At 39.1% G+C, this 21476-nt stretch overlaps 2 protein-coding genes across 2 annotated transcripts in view; both read left to right on the top strand.

Annotated features, from left to right (window-relative positions):
• The window catches only part of GDF10 (growth differentiation factor 10), an 11595-nt gene extending 195 nt beyond the window's left edge, over positions 1-11400 (top strand). The window contains 4 exon segments of the mRNA XM_039709437.1: positions 1-20; positions 22-211; positions 5178-6085; positions 10378-11400. The exon segment at positions 1-20 is cut by the window's left edge and continues 195 nt beyond it. Coding sequence (XP_039565371.1) covers positions 1-20; positions 22-211; positions 5178-6085; positions 10378-10569 — 1310 coding nt within the window. The 3' untranslated portion in view covers positions 10570-11400.
• A 3929-nt stretch (positions 11401-15329) lies between these two features.
• GDF2 (growth differentiation factor 2) lies at positions 15330-18925 on the top strand. Its single transcript, XM_039709161.1, has 2 exons — positions 15330-15907; positions 17574-18925. Exons 1-2 carry the CDS (start codon positions 15565-15567, stop codon positions 18512-18514), a joined length of 1284 nt encoding a protein of 427 aa, XP_039565095.1. The 5' UTR covers positions 15330-15564; the 3' UTR covers positions 18515-18925.
• The last annotated feature ends 2551 nt before the right edge of the window (positions 18926-21476 follow it).

Genomic DNA, 21476 nt, shown 5'->3' with positions numbered 1-21476 from the left:
ATGTTTTCCTTTCCCGTCCCGCCGCCGGCCGGCCCGGCCTCGGCCGCCCCCGGCCGCGACCCCCGCCGCGGCTCTTCGCCGCCCCCTGCGCTGGGCAGCATCGCTCAGGACATGGTAGCTGTCCACATGCTTAAGCTCTACGAGAAGTACAACCGGGAAGGGAGCCGGCCCGGCGACGGCAACACGGTCCGCAGCTTCAGAGCCAGGCCGGGTAAGACGGGCCGGGCGCGGGGGCACGGCTGGAGCCCCCTCGCTCCTCTTTCGCTTTAAAGCGACGGGTTTGCGGCGAGGTTGCCCCTGACTGCGGGGGGTGCCGCTCTGGGTGAATGCCGGGGGGTCCCTTGCTGCCCACACGGACAGGGTGTCGCCACTCGCTTTGCGAGGCTTCCCACCTTCCCTGGCTCCCTTCCCTTCCCGAGAGTACTTCCCCTGGGAAAGTCTCCGTTGCTGTGGATGCAAACCAGCGGCAAAAGAAGCGCCGTTCCCAGCGCACATCGCGCTGGGCCAAAAGATCTGTTCAGAAATACTTGGAGCATAAACCTAGTAGCGAGGGCTCCGGGCACTGGTCCTCTGCCCGGCTCCTCTCGCAGCCTCAGAAGTTCCTGCTAGGCAGAGTGCCGCCTACAGGACCGCCTAAAATTGATCGGCATCTTAAACTCCTTGCACTGCCTGAACCTGAGACGACACATACCTGACCTCCCTCTCCCCGGTTTTACCTGGCTTGAATTTGAGGGTGGAGAAACATATGTATTGTGTCAAAACTACACTTTCGTTATCCCAATATTACGTCAAATAATAAAAAGGAGGTTTGCCTCGTTAATAGTCCATACATTTGTTATCCTTTGCCAAGGAAATGCAAATTCTTTTCTGGAAAACTTCTTCCTTCTTCGGTTAACACTTACAGACTGTAACTAAGATCTTAGTTCTTAAAATAAGAACTGCATGAGTTTCCAGACAACAAGTTGTTACTACCTTGTCAGAAACATTAATTATTCTATTTAGATAAATCAGATGGATTGAAACTCACAAAAGCAAATTTTGCACTAATCTATTTCTCCTCCACTTAACTCTCATGTATAGAGTACAATGCAGCATACAGTGGTTTAGGGAGTGATTACTATAATGTTGCACAATAATTCATATTCTCTTGTGCACCCCAGTTTAATTTCTATCCTATGTCAATTGTAATACTAAAAAGCAAACATATTCAAGGAGGGGGAAACTCCATGGAAAAGTAAGTGGCTAATGAAAATGTCTAAAAATCTAGGAGTTACTGTCTAAAGCAATTGGAGGCACTTAGGAGAAAAATAAATGGTCATGCTCTAGATCATTACCTAGCAGTTGCTAGAATAGGGGATAGGAAGGAGCTTGCACTGTGGATGGTTTTCATGACCTACTGTTAACACTTATGTTTTTCTGTGAACTGAGCAGCTAATACTGGCTGTCACACAAATAAGGCCTTGGGCTACAAGAGTGATTTGGGGACAAAGCAAGAATTTTTTATAATTTTTCAAATAATCTGATGCACATACTACTTGCATCAAAGTAGTCTAAGTTGTAATTCTGTTTTAAAAAAACTAAAATAGCTGCATTTTCTGCCCACAGATAGGCTGTGCTGGTCAAATACAAATCAATATTATTTTGCTCATTTGTCTGATCATGCAACCAAGGCAGAGAGGCCCAAAATTAACTAACTTGGCTTTCCCTACAATGGAAATAAGGCATATCTATGTCCAAAACTCATGTCTTATCCTGTATCTTATCTATGTGCCTTCTCTACTGGATCCCATCTGTCCCAAATAGCATGCCATGAAAGCAGAAGTTCCTCTGCACTCTTCCTTGGAACTGTGTTCATCAAGCTATTGCTAAACACTCTAAAATGTACCATAGAATGATGCAAGATGAGGGAGGAGAGAGAAACCTTATCTGCCACCACATTTATCTTCTCTGAGAAATTCTGTTTCCTTCTGAAAGAGGAAATTGGCACGTTTTACTAACAAGATGCGTGGACCATCCATTCTTTATAAAACATAGATGATAATTGCAGTCCTATTGAAATAAGCAAAACAGACTACACAATAATTTTCATTATCCCAAGCTTACTTCTTTTATCACTTACCTTTCAGAAAATCTGTAACTGTATGTTCCTGTGGTGCTGTTTCAAGCTGTTTGTTAGGTGACACTCAAGCATTCAGGTTACTTAGAGTTGTCAAGATGAAGGTTCCAGAGATACAAAACGTTGATCCAGACATTTGTCCTTTGTCAATATGCATTATTGAGTTCCCCTCAACCACCCAGTTATATTGCCATCCTACCTGCTCCTTAGAGGGTATAGAGCTATGGAATGTGTAATATTTTTGCATATTCGATGTGAGGCACTTGAAATATAAATGCATGTGCTGTTTGCATGGAGCCCAAATACAGCTCTTTTTTTTGTTCCTTTAGCAGTACTCACCTCTTCAGAAGGCGTACTTCATAAACATCTGATCACCTTCTCTCACCTCTACATGTGTTCACAAGGGTTCATTATTTTTTTATAAGGAGCTGAGAGATGGTCTGCGAACTAATTTCTCATGTTTCTTATTTCTTTAGGTGCTTTCCAGTTTTCAGGGAACTTTGTAGCTTTAGAAAACAGCACCAACTGGCTGAAGTTAGTCAAGTCATAATTGGTTTGCGATCAAACATGAAATATTAAGTTATTGTCCAACTTCACCTCCATTGCTCAGATTGAGGGGAATTAACCTTCATGGCAGCAATTTACTGCCTAACCATGAAACTTCCCCATATATTGACCCTTGCAGCTCAGACTCATTCCTGAACACGATGCATCCTCTGTGGTAAACAAAGAAAAGACTTTAATGAATAGTAGAAAATAGCATTGTTTAATTAAGACTGTATCATAATGCATACGTGCAAGAAAACCAAATCAAGACTGACAGTGTGTGGTTGACAAGTTGGTGAAAGCCTGAGTGAACTTATGCAATATGGAAATATAACTGTGCTCCATCCAAAACCGAAATCTTCTAAGTTCCTAACAAGTCTGTACTTCCTGGTTTCTGGCTTTTCAATAGCTGTAGATTCATAGATTCTTACTCTGTTTTACAAAGAGTTTTGACTTTTGAAGGGTGTGTTTCATTCTAGAGTACAGAATTATTTTAGATTACTTCAACCTCCCTTTCTCTGATCATTACAAGTTACCTTCCTTTCTGAAACCCTGAGATGCTGGTGTTTGAAAAGTCTTTATCCCAACAATGCTTGTGCTTCACAGCAGTAACTACAGAGCTGATGGTGCCTGGAGCATTTTACTACTAGAAGAAATATTTTTAAATTCAACTGTACACAGCTTGGGTGGAGACAACCAGTAGATAGATGTCTTTTTAGAAACATCTGCCTTCTGAAATGAACATGCAATAATAAAGCCTGGTGTTCTAAAGAAAGTATTGTAATTACTCTCTTCCTTGGCCTGAGAAATCATCTAGTAGCCTTGTGAAATTTCTGTGCTTTAAAGACTTGAATAAATTCTAAACCCTTAAGTTTTTTCATAGTATGTGCACCTGTACATATGACTAGTGTTGATTAAAAGCTTACTAATAGGAATCCTATCCTGCCTGAACTGACAGAAATAAATAGGCTCTTACCACATCAGTGCAAGCTGTTCCACTTCTCTGTATCAGGAACAAAATACAGATAGTATAGATGGAAATTGCATACTTGAACATTACTATTCCAAAATTGCCTGTGTGGGTTTAGGATTAATGAGCATGCTAATTTGCTGGTTTTTTAGTCCAAATCATGGTTCTGTCCAGCACTAACGGGTAGATAGCAACCACCAATTTAGTAAGGTGTAGCACTATTCATTTCCTTCTTTCAAATGAATCTGTTTTAAAGACAGAATGTTCCAACAGGTGGCAGTTAACAGTACTGCTTTTCTGTTGTTGCCAAAATTTCTGTGGCTCATCATCCGTAGTGCACTGAAAAACAAACCTAAATGTTTCTGGGAAGCCTGGCTATTGCATTTGTTGGGTTTTGTTTGGTTTGGGGTGGTTTTTTACTTCCTTCTACTAGAAAATTTTCAGGTATGTCAAACAGGACTGCCAAAGGGTTGGTCCACTTGAGTTAATTAAAGATGCAAATTTACAGACTGTAATCCTTTGATGCATTCTAAGTAGTGGTGTGAGTTTGGGAAAGCAGGAATCACTTCTTGGTTCTGCTACCACTTTCCCATATACTGTTGAGCTAGTAAAAAAACAAAGGCAACTTTTCACAGTAATAGACTATTAAGGCATCATCTTTTTATGCTGGGATGGGATTACATTTTAACACACTAAGAGAGGTTTCTACTGTTTAAATAAACATGGTGTAAGCAGTTATTAGTGTAAAATTGCTCATCTTCCTCGAAACGAGGGTAAAGATGTAAACTGAGCACAAACTGTTCAACTAGCTAAAAAGAAGCAGTTTCTTTTTAGAAGAGTGAACTCCTGTTCAATAGCATTTGTCACTAACTTCATGCAGATCTAAACACAAGCCTTAGAAACCAAGTGTGTTTTACAGTACTTTAAACAGAGCTCCTACATTATGTGTACTGGAGAGGAGTAATGACCCCAAAATGTGTCACGCTGCTTACTGCCAGGCCCCTTATGAAATGTTTCACGTGCACTTCTTGCAGATGATGAGCTGTTGCCCACAGACATCTTTCAGGAATCTGCAGTCAGCTTTAGATTAGACAATCTTGAATATTAACTGTAAACCTGGTTTCTGCTAGTACTGGTTTCAGCAAGGTATTTCTCTGAGCTCTGCTGCAGGTAAATTTGACAACTTCTCTGAGCCTGACTTTGTTGTAAATAAAATACAATCAAGGATTGCTTTTCTTGTCTGCCTAGAATGAAAGGCAGTCTGAAACTAAAAATCTCTGGAAAGAATTTTATGCCTCATGTGTACAAAAGATATATGTTCTCAATTCTCAATTACAATTACAATATTGTAATATTGTTATTAAATAGTTAAGTTGTTTCCTCCTCTTACACACCATAGCTTTAAGCTGAAGTGACAAGTTCACTACACTAAATGATTTGATGTAAATGAAAAGTAAAATTTGTTAATTCACTTAAATGGAAATAAGATTTGACTACCATTTTTGGTCTCATATATACATCCATGTTTTCCTTTCTCTCTTGCAGAATTCTTGGCCCAGAAGCCCTTGTACTGCTTCAATCTGACATCCATGCAGGATTCAGAAATGATCCTTGCTGCCACTTTTCACTTCTATGCTGACAAACGCCCTCGGCACCGGGAGGTGTTTTGTAAACGGTCCAAGAACTCATCCTGCCGCCTCCTTCACCTGCCTCCAGTCCTACGACTCAACCTAGTGTTCCAAAGCATTCACCAGAATTCTGCCTACGGACTAGTGAAAGGGAACATCACTGTGCTTCTTCAAAGGCGAGGGGCTTGGCATGCAAAGGACATTTCACACATTGTAAAAGAATCAAAACGAGCTGGAGAGCTCATTCTCTGCGCTGAGCTTGATTCTGGGGAGAAGCACCAGGGCTTCCCCGAACAAGTTGCCAGCCATTTACCTTATATACTAGTTTATGCCAATGATCTTGCCATCTCTGAACCTAACAGTGTGGCAGGCACCCTACAGCGTTATGATCCGTTCCCTCCCAATGATGGGGACCCAAATCTGTCCCCTAATGCTTCTACTGATACTCGAGTTAGGAGGGATACGTACCTCGCTAGCTCTATTCAGAACAATGAGTTGCCAGAAGTAGATTATAACAACAATAAATACAACAAACATGACATATGGGAGAATGCCTACAGGTCCTTGAAACCAAAAGCCTCACGCAAAGATCGAAGGAGAAAAGGGCAAGAAAATACAGAAGCACTTAAAAAGTCTCAGGTGCTAAATTTTGATGAGAAAACAATGAAGAAAGCAAGGCGAAAACAATGGAATGAGCCAAGGATTTGTTCAAGAAGATACATGAAAGTTGACTTTGCTGATATTGGCTGGAATGAATGGATCATATCTCCCAAATCATTTGATGCTTACTACTGTGCAGGTGCATGTGAATTTCCAATGCCCAAGGTAGTATATCTTTTTATTCTTGTCAGCTTGTAAACAGTAGGCCTACTGTTCTGCTTATCCAACTACTTCTTTAATTAGAATCTCCTTTAGATTTTTACCTTTTTTCATTGTGTTTTGTTGCACTGATCTAGGGAATTTTAACAATATTGTTTCCATCAACTTAGTCATCAGAGTGCAAAAAGTTTGCCACTTTTCTTCAAATGCAATTTGATTTCCTATTCTGAAGAATAGGAAAAAATCATTTATCTTATAGGAAAAAAATCATTTATCTATACGAAAAAATAGGCTTATCTTAAAACTTCTCATCTTATACCTTGAAACCATAGCATAAGGACTTTTGTAGCTTATGAAAATATGATTATACACACTAAACCATCCGAATACTCTTTTGTAGTGGCAGAAGTATGAAGTATTATATGCTAATATTAAAATAAGCTGCTCTATCAGCATATTTCCAGATTTCACTTGTAATACTTTAGAAGAAAAATAAAGAGTAGTTACACTGAAGCATTTTTAACTTCAGGAAACCGCTTGTCACTTTTGAAAACAATAATACTGATTAAGATTATATTTGTGTATCTAAATTCTAAAAATGTTAGATAATCCTTCTGGAACAAAAATGTTGATTTACCCTATGTGTCTAGAAATGCCACAAAACTGGCTCTAGCACTCTAAAGTAAGCATACTCAATTCCTCCTATAGAAGCAGCCTGAAATTTGCCAGTGGAGAGGCAAACATTTGTCTCACTCCCACTCTGCTCTATGGCAAGTAGAAAGGTTGGTAATCCTATGTTGGACAAGAAGTTTTAGGATTTTATAAGGCTTTCAAGTAAAGATAGAGGGGAGGATCTGAGGCACTGCATAACCTGCATATTTAGAAACTGTAATTATTTTACAGTCTGCCTACAAATGGCCTGATTATTTGTTCGACTGACATTTTTGTGTGTGGTCATTTGGCACATAAATAAAGAATGGTGCTGTACAGCACAGCATTTCAAGGCTCTGAAACGGGAATGTGCCCTACTTTACATCCAGGGAGATTGATGTCTGTTTGTGTTGAAACAAGTAGTATAATTCCAGGAAGAGTAGATATGTAGGCTAGTTTTAAGTCCAGGAACTGTGGAAATCCAGACTTCATGGCAGGGTGTACAAATCAGACCACATATTCTTGTGTAGCTGGCCAATGCTGAGCCAGGTGTACATAAATTGATACATGGTCTGGCAAAAATTAAAGCTTGTACAGACTCACATACAACTTCACTTTGTTGTTGTAGCACAAATTGATCATGCAACATAATCACCATGTAACTTATCCAAACCAAAAGACAGCCTGGGAATATGGGTCCTTTGCCACAGACTCACAGTCTAATGGACTATTCACACACAACAACATAAACCCAAGAAAAGAATCCCCAACCAAACAACAACCCCACTCTTCAAAAAAGATGCATTTTCTGAGCAAAACAAAAGCTGGTAGGGCCAGGAGAGGATCCATTCCTAGCTTGAACACTTAAATAAGTTTACATTGATCACTTACTTAATATCTTATCTAGAAATATAAGCAAATACTTGATATATATAATAAGGATTCCCTTTCACTAATATCTTGATGCACAAAAACCAAAATAAGGAAAACAAAAACACAACTGAAAAAAAACCCAAAACATTATCCCCCCCCAAAAAAAAAACGCCACCGGAGAAACTAAATCACAACAGATTTGGGAATTCTGGGTTTGATACACATACATTGATTAGGTTTGTTTTGAAAGAGGTCTACTACTTGTTAGCTTTGTATTTATAAGAGGGGAAAAAAAGAAGGTGTAGCTTTTTAAAATGACTGTTTCAAAAGGAAGAGAGAGAGAATATCAGCATGAAAGAAGATTCAGTTCAGAGCATGAGAATTGATAAATATTACTGAGGAAGAAATTTGTTCTTTCACATATGCTCTAAGTCAGGAAAGCTATTCATAAGGACTTGGTCTACACAGTCAACTTATGGTGGACAACAGACTCCTTATTTCCAAAGTACCCTTTTAGAACTGTGGAGATAGAATTACATACCTGGCATGTTGGGGATCATCACATTGTAGGTTTATTTTTTTTCTTTAGTATCAGTACATTTTCTTTAGTATCTGCACATCCACTTTAATAATTGCGGGTCTTGATTTAGATAGATACTCAACAGCCTAGGTACAAATCTTCTCATAGTAAGTTCACTTACGATTCCCTGAACTGTGAGGAGAAGCACTAGGTTATATGTATGGCTGGCTGCAGCGCTGCATTCGCCAAACAAATTCCAGTCCTGCATGTCATAGAACCTGGTGTGTTGTATATGACTTAGCAGCCAGCATTTAAAACATTAGCACTTTCTCAGTGCCATTATTACTGGGCATGCAACTAATTATTTCAAGCTTTCTACTTTAGCACATTGGGACAAAGTTAAATGTGAAGCCTAAACCATGATCACTGAGCACCGATGCCAGGTTTCCAGAAGGGCTGGAAAAATTCAGAGCCTGGCTGGATGTGGGATGGGTGTGCTGTCTGGCTCTGCTGTGGATTTAGGGCTCAGGCAGCCAGATTCCATACAGAGTACTGGTCTATCACAAGCATTTTCCTTTCTAAGCACTTTTGTGCATAGCATGTCCACATTCAGGCATTAGAAACATAATTAGTGTCATTGTCTTGGGAAACAGCTGCTCAGTCTAGATAGACTGTGTTCATATGTCTTTGTTCCTTGCAGATATTAGAGTCTGCACAGTGGGAGAAGATCCTTGTAGGATCTTCTGCAGGTTCATAGCCAGGAATCCTGTAAGTTAGGAACTGGCCATGAGGGCAATGATGGCTATCCACTGCATGGGGGCAGTAAATGCTGTCTCAGTAGCACATTGTGATCAGTGACTGTTTCAAATAACAACATGAAATAACACAGGTGCTAGGAACTGTTCAAAAGGTTTTTTGTAAAGGCTAAATTAAGAACTTTATTCTAGAAGCTCTAATTCTTTGAATTTCTATACTCTACAGTTGCTTAAACACACAAAATGTCCCGTCTCTCTCTTGCTGTCCACATATGCTGACATGACCAACGTGGGTAGAAACTGATCTCTACTTCACACAGAAGCTGAGACCACCTCCGTTCTGCTTGTCTGTGGACGGCTTTGAAATCTGAAGAGAGAGCAAGCTGTTGCTAATTATGCTAACATATGCTAATTACAGAAAGGCACTGTGCAGGATTGGTCACTTGTTGGGACTTGATTATAAGGACATGTATTGAAGGGTCAAGGGCAGATGTCATAGTTACTCCTTATAATGGCTTAGTTAAGGAGGATCTGAAAGCCTTAATGGCTGTTAAGATTTGAATCTGATTGCTGATATGTTACACTTAATGCAAATGTTTCAAAACTGAATTATCCTAGAAATAACTCCTTTGTTCTATCCATGGACTACATAATTTTTCATGTTGAAATGGAAAACCATGGTTTTTGTGGCTATAACCCCAAACAGCTGCTGTGAATCCTCACTTCATACTTTCCCCAGCCTCCCAGCCTTTTTTTCCTTCTTCCAGTTTGAGGGTAGCCCATGGGGAAAAAAAAAAAAAAAGCCTGGTGATGAAGGCAGAGGGAAGCAAAGACCACAGATATTAACTATTTGTCATGCAGTTGTGATCAGAAAGGCTCTGTCAGGGTGTTTGACTATTCTATACTCTCTCCTGTGGACTCTACTTCTGGAGTACTCTGCTCTTTTAAAAGAGTGATTACTCAGGAAAAAGTAACTAATTTCGAGTTAGCATACATGAGAAAAAATTCTGTTGGAACATAGGGATAGTTATTTTGGAAATACTTATAGTAACAAATCTTAACCTCTGTCTAAGTCAGACAAGAGGTTAAGAAAACAAAATATAGCACCAAGCAACTGAGAACTTTGCCCCAGCTCAGGCTTCTTCTTCTGCATGTGTGTCTCCAGCATGTAGCAGATACATTCAGGGACATTTTTCTTCAGGCCTCTGGCTGCTGGCTGTGCCACCAGTGCCCTCCTCTGGTATTTATGAAGGTAGCCTAAGGAACACAAATATCTGTTGGATGCATCCAGCTCAGGAAAGCTGGAAGTGTGAAGGACTGGCTGTGCTGCATGGTCCTGTAAGTCAAACAATGACGTATTTGCTTTATTGAGAAACAAACAGCTGCATAATTGTTGTGATTTTCCAAGTTCACACAGGAAAGTGACTGCTTAAACCAAGTCCACCTAGGAAAGTGACTGCTCATAAATGAAGCTATAACTATTTCCTTCTCTGTTCTAGATTGTCCGGCCATCAAATCATGCTACAATTCAGAGCATCGTGAAAGCAGTAGGAATCATTCCTGGCATCCCAGAACCCTGCTGTGTTCCTGACAAAATGAGCTCACTCAGTGTCCTGTTCTTAGATGAGAACAAAAATGTTGTTTTAAAGGTATATCCCAATATGTCAGTTGAAACTTGTGCCTGCCGATAAGTTTGTACAAACACACCTCTAACAAGGCCTACAGATCCTGCCTGACTGCTCTGGGAAGTTGTAAAGGAGAAATGAATCCAGTTGTGTTGATGAACCAATGCAAGTCTCCAATTCCTCTACAGAAAGCACACGGAAAGACTGAAAAAATGCACGTGCTTGCCACAAAAGATAGGCCGTACTGTCGTAATTTGGCTCTCATATTCATCTTCCAGGAATTCACTACTTCCACAGACACCTTCCTAACCCACCTAGCCAAGATACCTGGTGTTTAGAGAGAAATTTAAGTGTAAAGTTTTCCATAATCAAAGGACTAAAATATGATTTTTTGTGTTATTTTCTGACTATTTTATCTCTTCAGTTAACCAAGAAGATGGGAAGTGAACTTGCAAAGGCAGGCTTATTTTAGAATATCACTTTTGTACACAAATAAAAAGTTTTTGCCTAAAACACTCATACTCTTAATATGCATATTTATACTGAAAAATGCTGTAATAAAGGGCTTAAAATGTATATTTTCTTCAGGATGCAAGTATAGTTCACTGCATAAGTTTTCATTTAAACAATATGTTAATATAGTCATTTTTGGTTACCCTTCCTTAATATATAATTTGTTCTACAAAAGACATATAATATCCCACATTTTTGGTTTGCTGGATAATTTCTGGTTGTTAAACATATTCTCTGAGTAACACATACAATATAGTAATATGTTGAAATACTAAAATAAAATAACCAAGATTTATATTTTTGTAAATTATTCTTTATATCCTCTAGATTGTTACATGCTTTTAACAAAAGCTAATAAATTAAAGGTACAGTAGTATCTAAAAATATTTGATTGTTTTTCTATAAATGCACTCTCCTACATTCTGTTAATTAGATGGAAACTTGTAAATACATGTTAAGCTTGTCATAATGCACTTCAATAGATTAAAGACAGAAGGAAATACTATGATCATCCAGACTGACCTCCTGCATAGCACAGATCAAAGAACCTTGCTCAGCAGTTTCTGCACCATGCATTATGGAACTTCTGTTTTAAGCTTGGGAATATCTTTGAAAAACATGCATAAATTTGGCTTTAAAGATTTCATGTGATAGAATATCTCTACTGGACTACAAGTAGTTGTTCCAAAAGTTAGTGCTCTTTGTTCATATGCAGTGGCTTAATCCTAGGCTGAATTTGATGAGCTTTAGCTTCAATTCAATGGATCTTACTGTAACCTATTTCATTAGATCCCTTTTATCTATTATCCAAAATACTTTCACTGTGTATTTTTAGTATAGAGAGTAGGGTCAAGTTACATTTTGGCTAAGATTTAAATAGATTGATTTCTTATTCTAAGCCTTATAACAATTTCTCACAGCTCTCTTCTGAACTCTTTCCAGAACTTTCATTAACTTTCTTTTCAAACAATGAACATCAAAATGGGAAACATTTGGCAGTGGTTCCATTGGAAGTCTTTATAGAAATAAAGTCTCTGCATCTCTAACTCCTACACAATCCCCTGTTGATACATTTATGGTAGCCTTTTAACTGCTGCAGTCTTTTCAGAGCTGGTGTTCCCATGATGGTGTCTGTCAATCCTCTGAGTGTTCCCGTGTTCTACGACACACTTGCCACATACTTCATTTTCACCCACCTGCTGTACAATAGCATAAAGAGATCAAGGGTGGAAGAAACATCTGAAGTCCCTAAAGTAGCACAAATTATGATATGGAGTTCTTCCTCCTCAAGAAACAGTCTAACCTTAGGCATTACCTCCTCCTATTAAGAGCTGCTTTTTTAAAGAGAAGGATAGTACACGCACTTCCTTCTGATGAACAAATAACTGGAAGGCTCCTATCCTACTGAGGTTCTGGGTATCTTCTGCCACCAGTTTTCTGTGTTCAGGTGGTGCAGTTTCTCAGACAGCAGAGGTGTGTAATGTGGTGCTTCCTGCTAACATACATAAAAGCAAGATTCAGCATGCGTGGGAGGCTTTGCAAGGTTACTCTGACAGCAGTTCTTGCTAATTCTTCCTAGAAAGCTCTGACTAAGAAGTAAAAAGTTCTATGGTGCCCTGTAGTGACTGCCAGTTATGCCTGACAAAAGATCACTAATCAAGTTTCCAGTTCTTCTCCCAAAGTACTTTTGTACTTTGTAAATTGCTACAGTAAGTTACGCTAGAAGTACTGGGAAAAACCTTTGTATAGTGTTGCTTTTAGAGATCTCCCTTAAAAATGTACAATCTTGTGTTTTTATAAATCATGAGAAACTCAGCTACTATTGATAGAGTAATGCTAACGTATAAAGAAAAATTTAACAGTTGTCAGAATGTCATTATTCCTACAGAAAAGCCATAAGCATAGCATCCTATAAACCATTCTGCTCAATGCTTGAGTTTATAGAGAAAGTTACTGGTGATAAACACAAGGTCAAGATAATTCCACTAACTACTCCTAAAAGAAAATGGTATGAGTAAAGACAGCTAAAACATGAAAACAGCTGATACTAGGCTGCAAAGTGTTAAAACCCATTTTTTCTAAAACAAATCCAATTTCATTCTTTCATGTCACTGTTTAATTGCCAGAGGTAACAGCAACAGCTACAATGTACCTAAGTTTTTGTGGAGTATTCAATTCACTTACCAAGGCTGCATAATTAAAATAAACCACTGGACAATATTAATGTGTTTGTGTATCACATTAATTTAAAAATGTCTCACTGCCAAACCTCAAAGAACAGTTTTCAAAAGGTATTTCCACTGAGTTAAACTGTTCATTGTAAAGTTTCTGCAAAGCTGACACTTGGCCTGACAGTATTTGACACCTTTTTGTATGCACTTGGAGTCTGTATATAGCAACCCCCAAAGTATTTGCAGTAGAAGAGAAGTGTTTATATAGATCACTTGATCTAGCTGCACTTCATGTAATTAAAATTAATTTTAAAGTAGACAGATACAGAACTTCAGGTGCCTAGTCACAAGGAATGGAGGCTGCTCCTACTGAGTACAAGATTGCACCCTTGAAAGTCATAACCCTTAAAAGTTCTGTGGCTGTCATGGATTTGTGATGCAGTTTGAGCACCCAGCATGATGCTATGTAATGGCAGCCAGTGAAAGCTTTGGAAAGGTACACACTGGTGCACTGAACCACATAAAGAAAGAAGATTTTATTTCTGCATGTGGCACTGGTAGACTGCCACTAAAAAGCTATATATAGCCCTACGTTTCACCTTGTCAGGAAGACCTTCAAATTCTGAGAGAAACAAAAAAGAAAGAAAACAAAACAGGGAGAGAAAATGTCTTTTGTTATTCAAAAGAACAATCTTTTTATCAGAAAGAAAACTGAGAAGTAACTTGATTATACTGTGCAAGCACTTTGAAATGGGAAAATGTCAGTGCCATGGGACTCCTTAATCTAGCCAGAAAGTTACAAGAATTCCTGCCTAGAAGGTAAAGTCTGGCACAATGAAATTATGAATGTGGCATGAAGGGTTTTTTAGCTGTAGGTGATAATATTTTAGCTACAAAAATTGAAGACATTTTTGATTCTTTGACATGTTCAGATAAAGTCTGTTGGCACTTTAGAAGTTATGTTTATCCAAACACAAGCAATTTGACTCTGCATGTAGGTAGGAAACACAAAGGCCCTGAATAAATGTAAGTCTTGCTATGCAAGAGACCAGGATCAATGCCAAATAATCCTTTTTGACTTTATGTCATAGGAACATAAGTAGCCAGGATCTTGGAACCAAGTTATCACTTTAACAGACAATAAGGAAGCCTTGCAGAAGTCTCAGATCACTTTTAATGCTGTGTATCCACTGCAAAAAAAACAAGAGGAATGGCCAAAAATGGCAAAATCTTGACCACATGTTTGCAATGAGATTTTTGTTAATGTAAAAGCTCAATACTCTTCAGATTCTTTGGCAGGTCTACAGTATGAATTGAGTTGTTCTTAGAAAAAATCATACATTACTAGTACAGAAAAAGCAATTATATATCATTAGATTAAATCATAATACATGCATTAAGATAAATAAACCTGGTTTTTCTTCTGCATCCTGAGAAATTCATTTGCCTTAGCCTGTTCTTCTCATGCACACAATATCTTCAGAGATAACCTTCTGTATCTTCAAAAGGACTTTTTACTTTCCATGTGGCCTTGGAAGGCCTAGTTCTGTCTTCATTTTGAGGTTGCTGAAAAAATGACTGGTTGTTTTTGGACTGGATTGACCATCATGAATCTATGAAAAACTATAAAAACAAGCCTAAATTCCCATACACCAAAGGAATGAAAATGGACAAGCCTGCAAACAACATGAAGCAAACTTGACACAAAACAGATATTTCACTGTGTACAAACAATAGCCCTTGGCTGATAAACGGAAAGAAGTTTTAAGGTTGTTTGTAATGTCATGAGATCACGTCTTGCAGAATCACAGGTCTCCATCAAACTAATGGGCATTTTCTAATCATATGTGAAAGGATTGTATAAATTATTTGTGAGATGTTATTTGCTAATAGTAATAGAGTGATTTTGTTCTAGGTCTGTATTTTCTAGTCTTGCTGAAAACAGTGTAAACTTCTGCGCCCCTAAGAAAGCTTCTCTCTGTGTTGGCAAGGAAATGATAGAAGAATGTAATTAAGCAAAGATGACCCTAAAGTGAAATGTGGATTCTTTACAATATACAATGTCCTTCCCACCAGCCACATGTGTTTGTCAGATGTTTACAGAATCTTCATTAACTAAGAGCTTTGCTAGATAACAGAAGCTGAAGCATGGCATCAATGACTCTGATAAGGACAAGTGTACGACCAATCTGCTTGACAACTGACAAGAGGCTGGGGTTTGAAGCAGACTGCAAAAAGAACACCAGAAAGTGATTTGCAAAGGGCATTCCAGTTGTTTGCCTTACATCTTCTTTCCTCTGTCTGTATTGAAATAAGACTGGCAATCAGCTAAAACACCCTCATCTTGTCTCTCCACCAGAAAGTAAATGTAGAAGAAATGTGTTGTTTTGGAGTATTAGCTGCGCTGTCTGTTTTCAACATCATTGCTTGTTTGACAAGAGGCAAGCCTTTGGAAGACTGGGACAGGCTATCAGCTACAGGAAAGTCTGATGCACACTTTCATCCTGGGGAAGCAGAAGATGAGACCCATTTCAACTTCAAATCTTTCTTGGAGAATATGAAGATGGATTTACTAAGGAGTTTGAATTTGTCAAGAGTCCCCTCACAAGTGAAGACCAAGGAAGAGCCACCACAGTTCATGATTGATTTATACAACAGATATGCTGCAGACAAATCCTCCATCCCTGCATCCAATATTGTAAGGAGCTTCAGTACTGAAGGTAGGAAAAGTCCTCAATATGTGGACTACAATTTTAAAAGAAGTAAATTAATAGTAAATAGTCAGATTCTTTTAAAATTCAGAAGAGACTGAGTTCCTAACTTGCACAGATTCTTTAGAAATTAAATATTACCATTTTGGATTGTGTGCTTACTATATAGTTTCTTTCAATCTTTAAAATATGCAGTTACCTTTAATTTTCTTCTTTGATATTTTCACTGTACAATACTCTCTTCTGAAATGCTTGAGCTAAGATGATGCACCAAATAACAAGGTTCACATGAAGCATGTTTCTCAATCCTAGATATTTCAAACTGAGTTTTTATGTTAGCATGCAAACTTTTGATCACCTATAATTAATACTGTTGCTAGAGAGCTTTTCTTTCTGGGGGACTCTATACATATTTAAAAACTACAGCAACTGGCTGAGAGATTTGTTGCTGGATCCAAACAAGGAACAGCACTGCTTCTCCAAAACTCTGGGTTAAACAAAGATTTATATGGAAATGGTTAGTCATGCTTATATCAAGAGAAAAAATTCAAGATCCCTGTCTATGTAACATTAAATAGACTTTTAAAAGATCCATGAGGCAGTAAAATAGTTAGAAGTGCAATCCTTGTTACAAAAATGAAACAGGGAGAAATTAAGTTTCTGTTTCTATGAAAAATAGACATACACAGGTAACAGCAATATGTAGAACTCCAAATTCCCAAATAAGTTTCCCTAGTCCTGAAATAGAAAGAAATCTCAACAATAGGACCTAGATGATAGTTTCCATATCTCACTCTCCCCTCTGACTACTTTACAGGTTAAATTAGCTGAAGAACTGGCAGCAGCAGCCAATTAAAATTGCCCTAAAATCCAGTCATGATTAAGCAGTTAGTTTACATTGAGCATTAAATAGACATCAGGGATGACTTTCACATACTACCAGTCTGATCTTCCAGCCAAATATCTGCCCCTCCCAAGGCAGACTTGCTGGTACTGCACATAGATTTGCAGACAAAAAACAAACATGTGAAATCTACACAAACTCAGGGAGTGCATCCTGGAACAGTCTGGGGCCTGGGCATGGAAGGCTGTTTATCACCAAGTCCCAGTTCAGATAGACATTGGAGCTTAAATTCAGGACTTCCAAAAATTTTCTATTTCCCCAAACTCCCAGTCTAAGCTGCTTTCAAACTTTTCTGAAGACAACAACAAAAGCTTCAGCACAGCCAGTTCTTCAAGACACTTATATATGTATATTAGAACAGAAAAGTAGGAAATCATTGTGTTTTTTATAATTGCTTTGTGTAAAAAATATATTTAGCAAATTGCTAAATCTGAAAACTCTGCATTTGCCATATTTATGTACTTAATACTGCCCAGCATCATCCATAGCTTGTTCTAGGCAGCCTCTTCATGCTTCCCTCCACACACTCACCTGGCTATGTAATCACAGTAAAATACTACCAACACCAGGGACTTCCATTTCCTCTTTTCAGTCTCTGCCCTTGAAACTTGGCCAGAAGACAGGATTTTTCTTTTTTTTTTTTTCCCTTTAGTGCTGTGCTATGTGTTATAATGCTCTTATTTTATCCCCAAAATATATCCTGAGTCTTTTAAAATCAACTTACTTGGACAGTCAGCCGCACTGTAACCATGTTTTAATTTCCTATTGCAGATGTTGTTTCTTTAGATTCACCAGAAGAAAACCCATTTCAGAAACACATTTTGTTCTTCAACATCTCTATTCCACAATATGAGGAAATCACCAGAGCTGAACTGAGAATTTATATCTCCTGTCACAGGGAAGTTGGGTCTCTCTCTAGACTGGAAGGCAACATGGTAATTTATGATGTTCTAGATGATGGCCACTGGGAAAACCCAGGAAGTATCAAATCTTCCCTTGTTTCCCACAATATCCAGGAATGTGGTTGGAAGATGTTCGAAGTGTCCAGCGCTGTGAAAAGATGGGTCAGGGCAGACAAGCTGGAGACTAAAAATAAGCTAGAGGTTGTTATAGAGACTAAAGCTCTGAGTGGTTTTACTTGTGGGAAGCTGGATGTCAGTGTGACCCCTGACACAAAAAACCTGCCCCTGTTAATTGTGTTCTCCAACGACCGCAGCAACGGGACGAAGGAGACCAAAGTGGAGCTCCGCGAGATGATTGTTCATGAACAAGAAAGTGTGCTCAAGAAACTGGGGAAGAACAGCACTTCATCTGAAGAGGAACAGCAGGGAGAGGAAAAGGCCATCACTGGATCCCAACTGCATTCCTCCAGAAGCAAGAGAAGTGTTGGAGCCAACCACTGCAGGAGAACTTCCCTCCATGTGAACTTTGAAGAGATTGGCTGGGATTCCTGGATCATTGCACCAAAAGATTATGAGGCTTTTGAGTGTAAAGGAGGTTGCTTCTTCCCTCTGACAGATAATGTCACCCCAACTAAACATGCTATTGTCCAAACTCTGGTGCATCTCCAAAATCCAAAAAAAGCCTCCAAGGCCTGTTGTGTTCCAACCAAACTGGATTCAATCTCCATTCTTTATAAGGATGATGCTGGTGTGCCCACTTTGATATATAACTATGAAGGGATGAAAGTGGCAGAATGTGGCTGCAGGTAGTATACGAGGCAGAATCTCTAAGAATAGGAACATCCCCTTTTTCTGTCCTGTGTAAATCTGTACAATAGTGATGCACATGAAGACCATTACAAACAAGGTTTGGGGCAGGGTACGGGGCTGGTTGTTGTTGCTGCTTGTTTTAAGGGAAAATTGGCATTTAAAGAATGGCAATCTTTGTAAATAGCCTGCATTATATATCATGGCAGAGTGAATACTGGATTAAAATATTGTGAGATTGAATGAACTATGCATTATCTGGTGACAGTGATACAATGTCAATGCCTTATTTCAAACTTTCTATTTAATCAACTGTATTTAGGTCACAAACTAGAGGATTTTCAGTGGCAGTTTAGGATGTCCCGCAAATGTTTAACAGCTCTTGAAATCTAATTCTCTCAGTCAACTCTAACATTTTCAACTTCGGTAAAACTCAGTAAATGGAATGTTGTCTGCATGATAAAGTCAGGAATCTAAATCCAGGAAGCCTTTCCTCATATCAGTAATCTCAGAGGCTTTACAGGCAAATTATTTGTTCCTGTAAGTGAAGGTTTGCAGTATTCAAAACAGAAGAGACTCTCACTTATTTCATTCCCAAGTTTCCTTCTGTGGGTAGCAGGTGCCTTAGTTTCAGCTTTCTTATCCTCAACGTCCCTATTTTTACCCCTTTATGGCACACACTTGAATGATAAGAAGTGCAGCCTTCCGCTTCTAAGACACTGTTTCCTCGGAGGAGCAGCAGCCCTTATCGCTGCACAAAGATAAGGAGCCACTTTGACCTACTGCATATTCTTAGTATTTCTTTGCAAGAACATGCAGTCAAATGATGTCCAGCCTTAGAAGCTGTATCCTAAGAGCAGTGGGGGTTGGCAGAGCACAGCATGTTTGAAGAGCTCAGGCTGCTTATTTAGAGGCCTAAATTTGTTGTTCAGAGTCTAGCATGAGGTTCTGATTTTTTAAAAATTTCTTCTTAGGAGATGCTCTATATTACATACACAATTCTTTCACCCCTTAGAAGTCTGGGAAAAATGGAAAACTTCTATCTGTGTCCTATTACATTGCTGTATGAGAAATATACTATCATACTATCATTTTTCTGACTTCACTTTTATTTTCACTAAACAAGGACCCCATCTTTCCTGCAATTAAAGTAAACTCCCTTTGATGGTAATGGAGGTTGTGCCTGTAAAAGGACAAACTGCCTTATATTGGTTGCAGGTGACAGGGATCAGTGCTGTACAACATCACCATAGTGCACCTCACTTCTACTCCTTAACCACGTTACACACATCTACCTGAGAACCCTTTTGAACAAAATCCTTAACAAACTATGCATCCATTCAAAAAGGTGAAGAATATTGATGAGGCAAAAATCTAAACAATACCCTAATGTATGGAAGCAACAGAATGTAAATCAATACATATGTTTTGAATTAAGACAGCCTGTGGGCAAGACAAATTCATTTGGCATGAACAGGTCAGCTTGAAATCCAATACACAGTTTATTTACTATTGTTAACCTAATACAGAGCAAATAGCAGGTGAGTGTGAGCAGGGCAGTTGTAACTCCATCAAGAACTGCTGGTTAGATCACAAACCATGAGGACAAAGCATGATTCACTAGAATTCTTGAACTGATTTATAGTCTTTTTCTTTAGAACTGGTCTGCAATTGGATCAGATCTGAGATCTGGGTCCATGCAAACTCCATCCCTAGCTGCTTGCCATTAACCTCTTAAGCTTCCCATATCAGTAATCATTTTACCACTGGCATTATCATCTTACAGTCATCGTTATGTCATCCTCCTGCCAGAGCCCCCTGTATTGTCTCCCTATTTTGTTCCTCTCTCCTAAGCTCCTGATATTTTGCAAAACTTTTCCTAAGTGACAGGAACAACCAAACATGCACTTGGTGTGATCACATTAGAAGACTTATTCACCCTTGTGTCAATGTAATTGTAGCTACGTGCCCTCCAGTCATCTAAACACAAGGTCCTAGTTATATTTTAACTTCACTGAATACAGGACTTTGTCCATAATTAAATGAAAAAAATGGGGAAGGGAAAAAACCTTCACAGAGGGAAATTCTCAAGAATTGAGGGATGGCGGGGGAGGGGGGGGTTGTGTTACATTCTGAAGTCAAACATTGATCTTTATTACCCTTCTTTGGATGGGAAAAAAAATCCCCCAAACCATTTTTTGGCTCAAAACCTCAGCTCCTAGCTATGCTCTTAGAATTCCAGAGAAGACCTACAGATCCCATCACAAAACTGGACTAGAAGTTGCTTTTATATTCAGTGAAAAAAATCAATGGTGTTTCCAGCCAGCTTTAATGATCATGTGTCCACTGGCTTAACATTTTGGTTGGCATGGTAGTAAAATGAAACATGAATCTTTCCATAGGGTAATGAACAGGGTCAAGATGAAATGAGAACCCAGTAGTGACTACAGCTGCTGCTACCTTCAGCATGGCTGAAGTGCGTGCCAAATTGATGTTTGGCTTTACATTTAGCAGCTTGATTTATGTAGTTTTGAACATCTAATTTTAAATAATTGTTTGAGATCGCTCAGGTTTCAAATGCTTTGGGATGCAGCAAGTCAGGCAAGAGGTCATGATGGTTCTGGAGAGTCCACAGGCTGTGAAGAACAGGTAAGCATCTTGCCCCTGCTTCAAGCTGGGCCCCACTGGACACGGAGAAACCCTACCCTCATGGCTGAATTATGAACATTGACCAGCAGCTTGCTGTTACTGAGGAGCAGGCTGGGGCTTGTGCAGTGATCAGCAGATGCACAGTTAGCCATAAACACAAGGCTGATGTCACAGCTGCACAGCTGCAGGGGCCATACATCAGCATGGGGGGCAGCAGTGCCAGGAGGAGCCGTCAGGGGCTCAGCAGAGCCATCTGCAGCAATCAGATTGGTTTGGGGACAGCCATCCCTGATGGCACTAAACAAAGCCTGCTGTG

Source organism: Passer montanus, unplaced genomic scaffold, assembly GCF_014805655.1.
Source record: "Passer montanus isolate IOZ18808 unplaced genomic scaffold, ASM1480565v1 scaffold21, whole genome shotgun sequence".
Lineage (NCBI taxonomy): Eukaryota > Metazoa > Chordata > Aves > Passeriformes > Passeridae > Passer > Passer montanus.
Note: the sequence above shows the minus strand (reverse complement) of the source record. Positions and strands in the feature narration are given on the sequence as shown.

Excerpts from the sequence above, each read along its gene's own strand:
- GDF2 (XM_039709161.1), top strand. The coding sequence starts at position 15,565 with ATGTGTTGTTTTGGAGTATTAGCTGCGCTGTCTGTTTTCAACATCATT. Across the intron at positions 15,908-17,573 it reads AAGGAGCTTCAGTACTGAAG|ATGTTGTTTCTTTAGATTCA; the intron begins GTAGGAAAAGTC and ends TTCCTATTGCAG.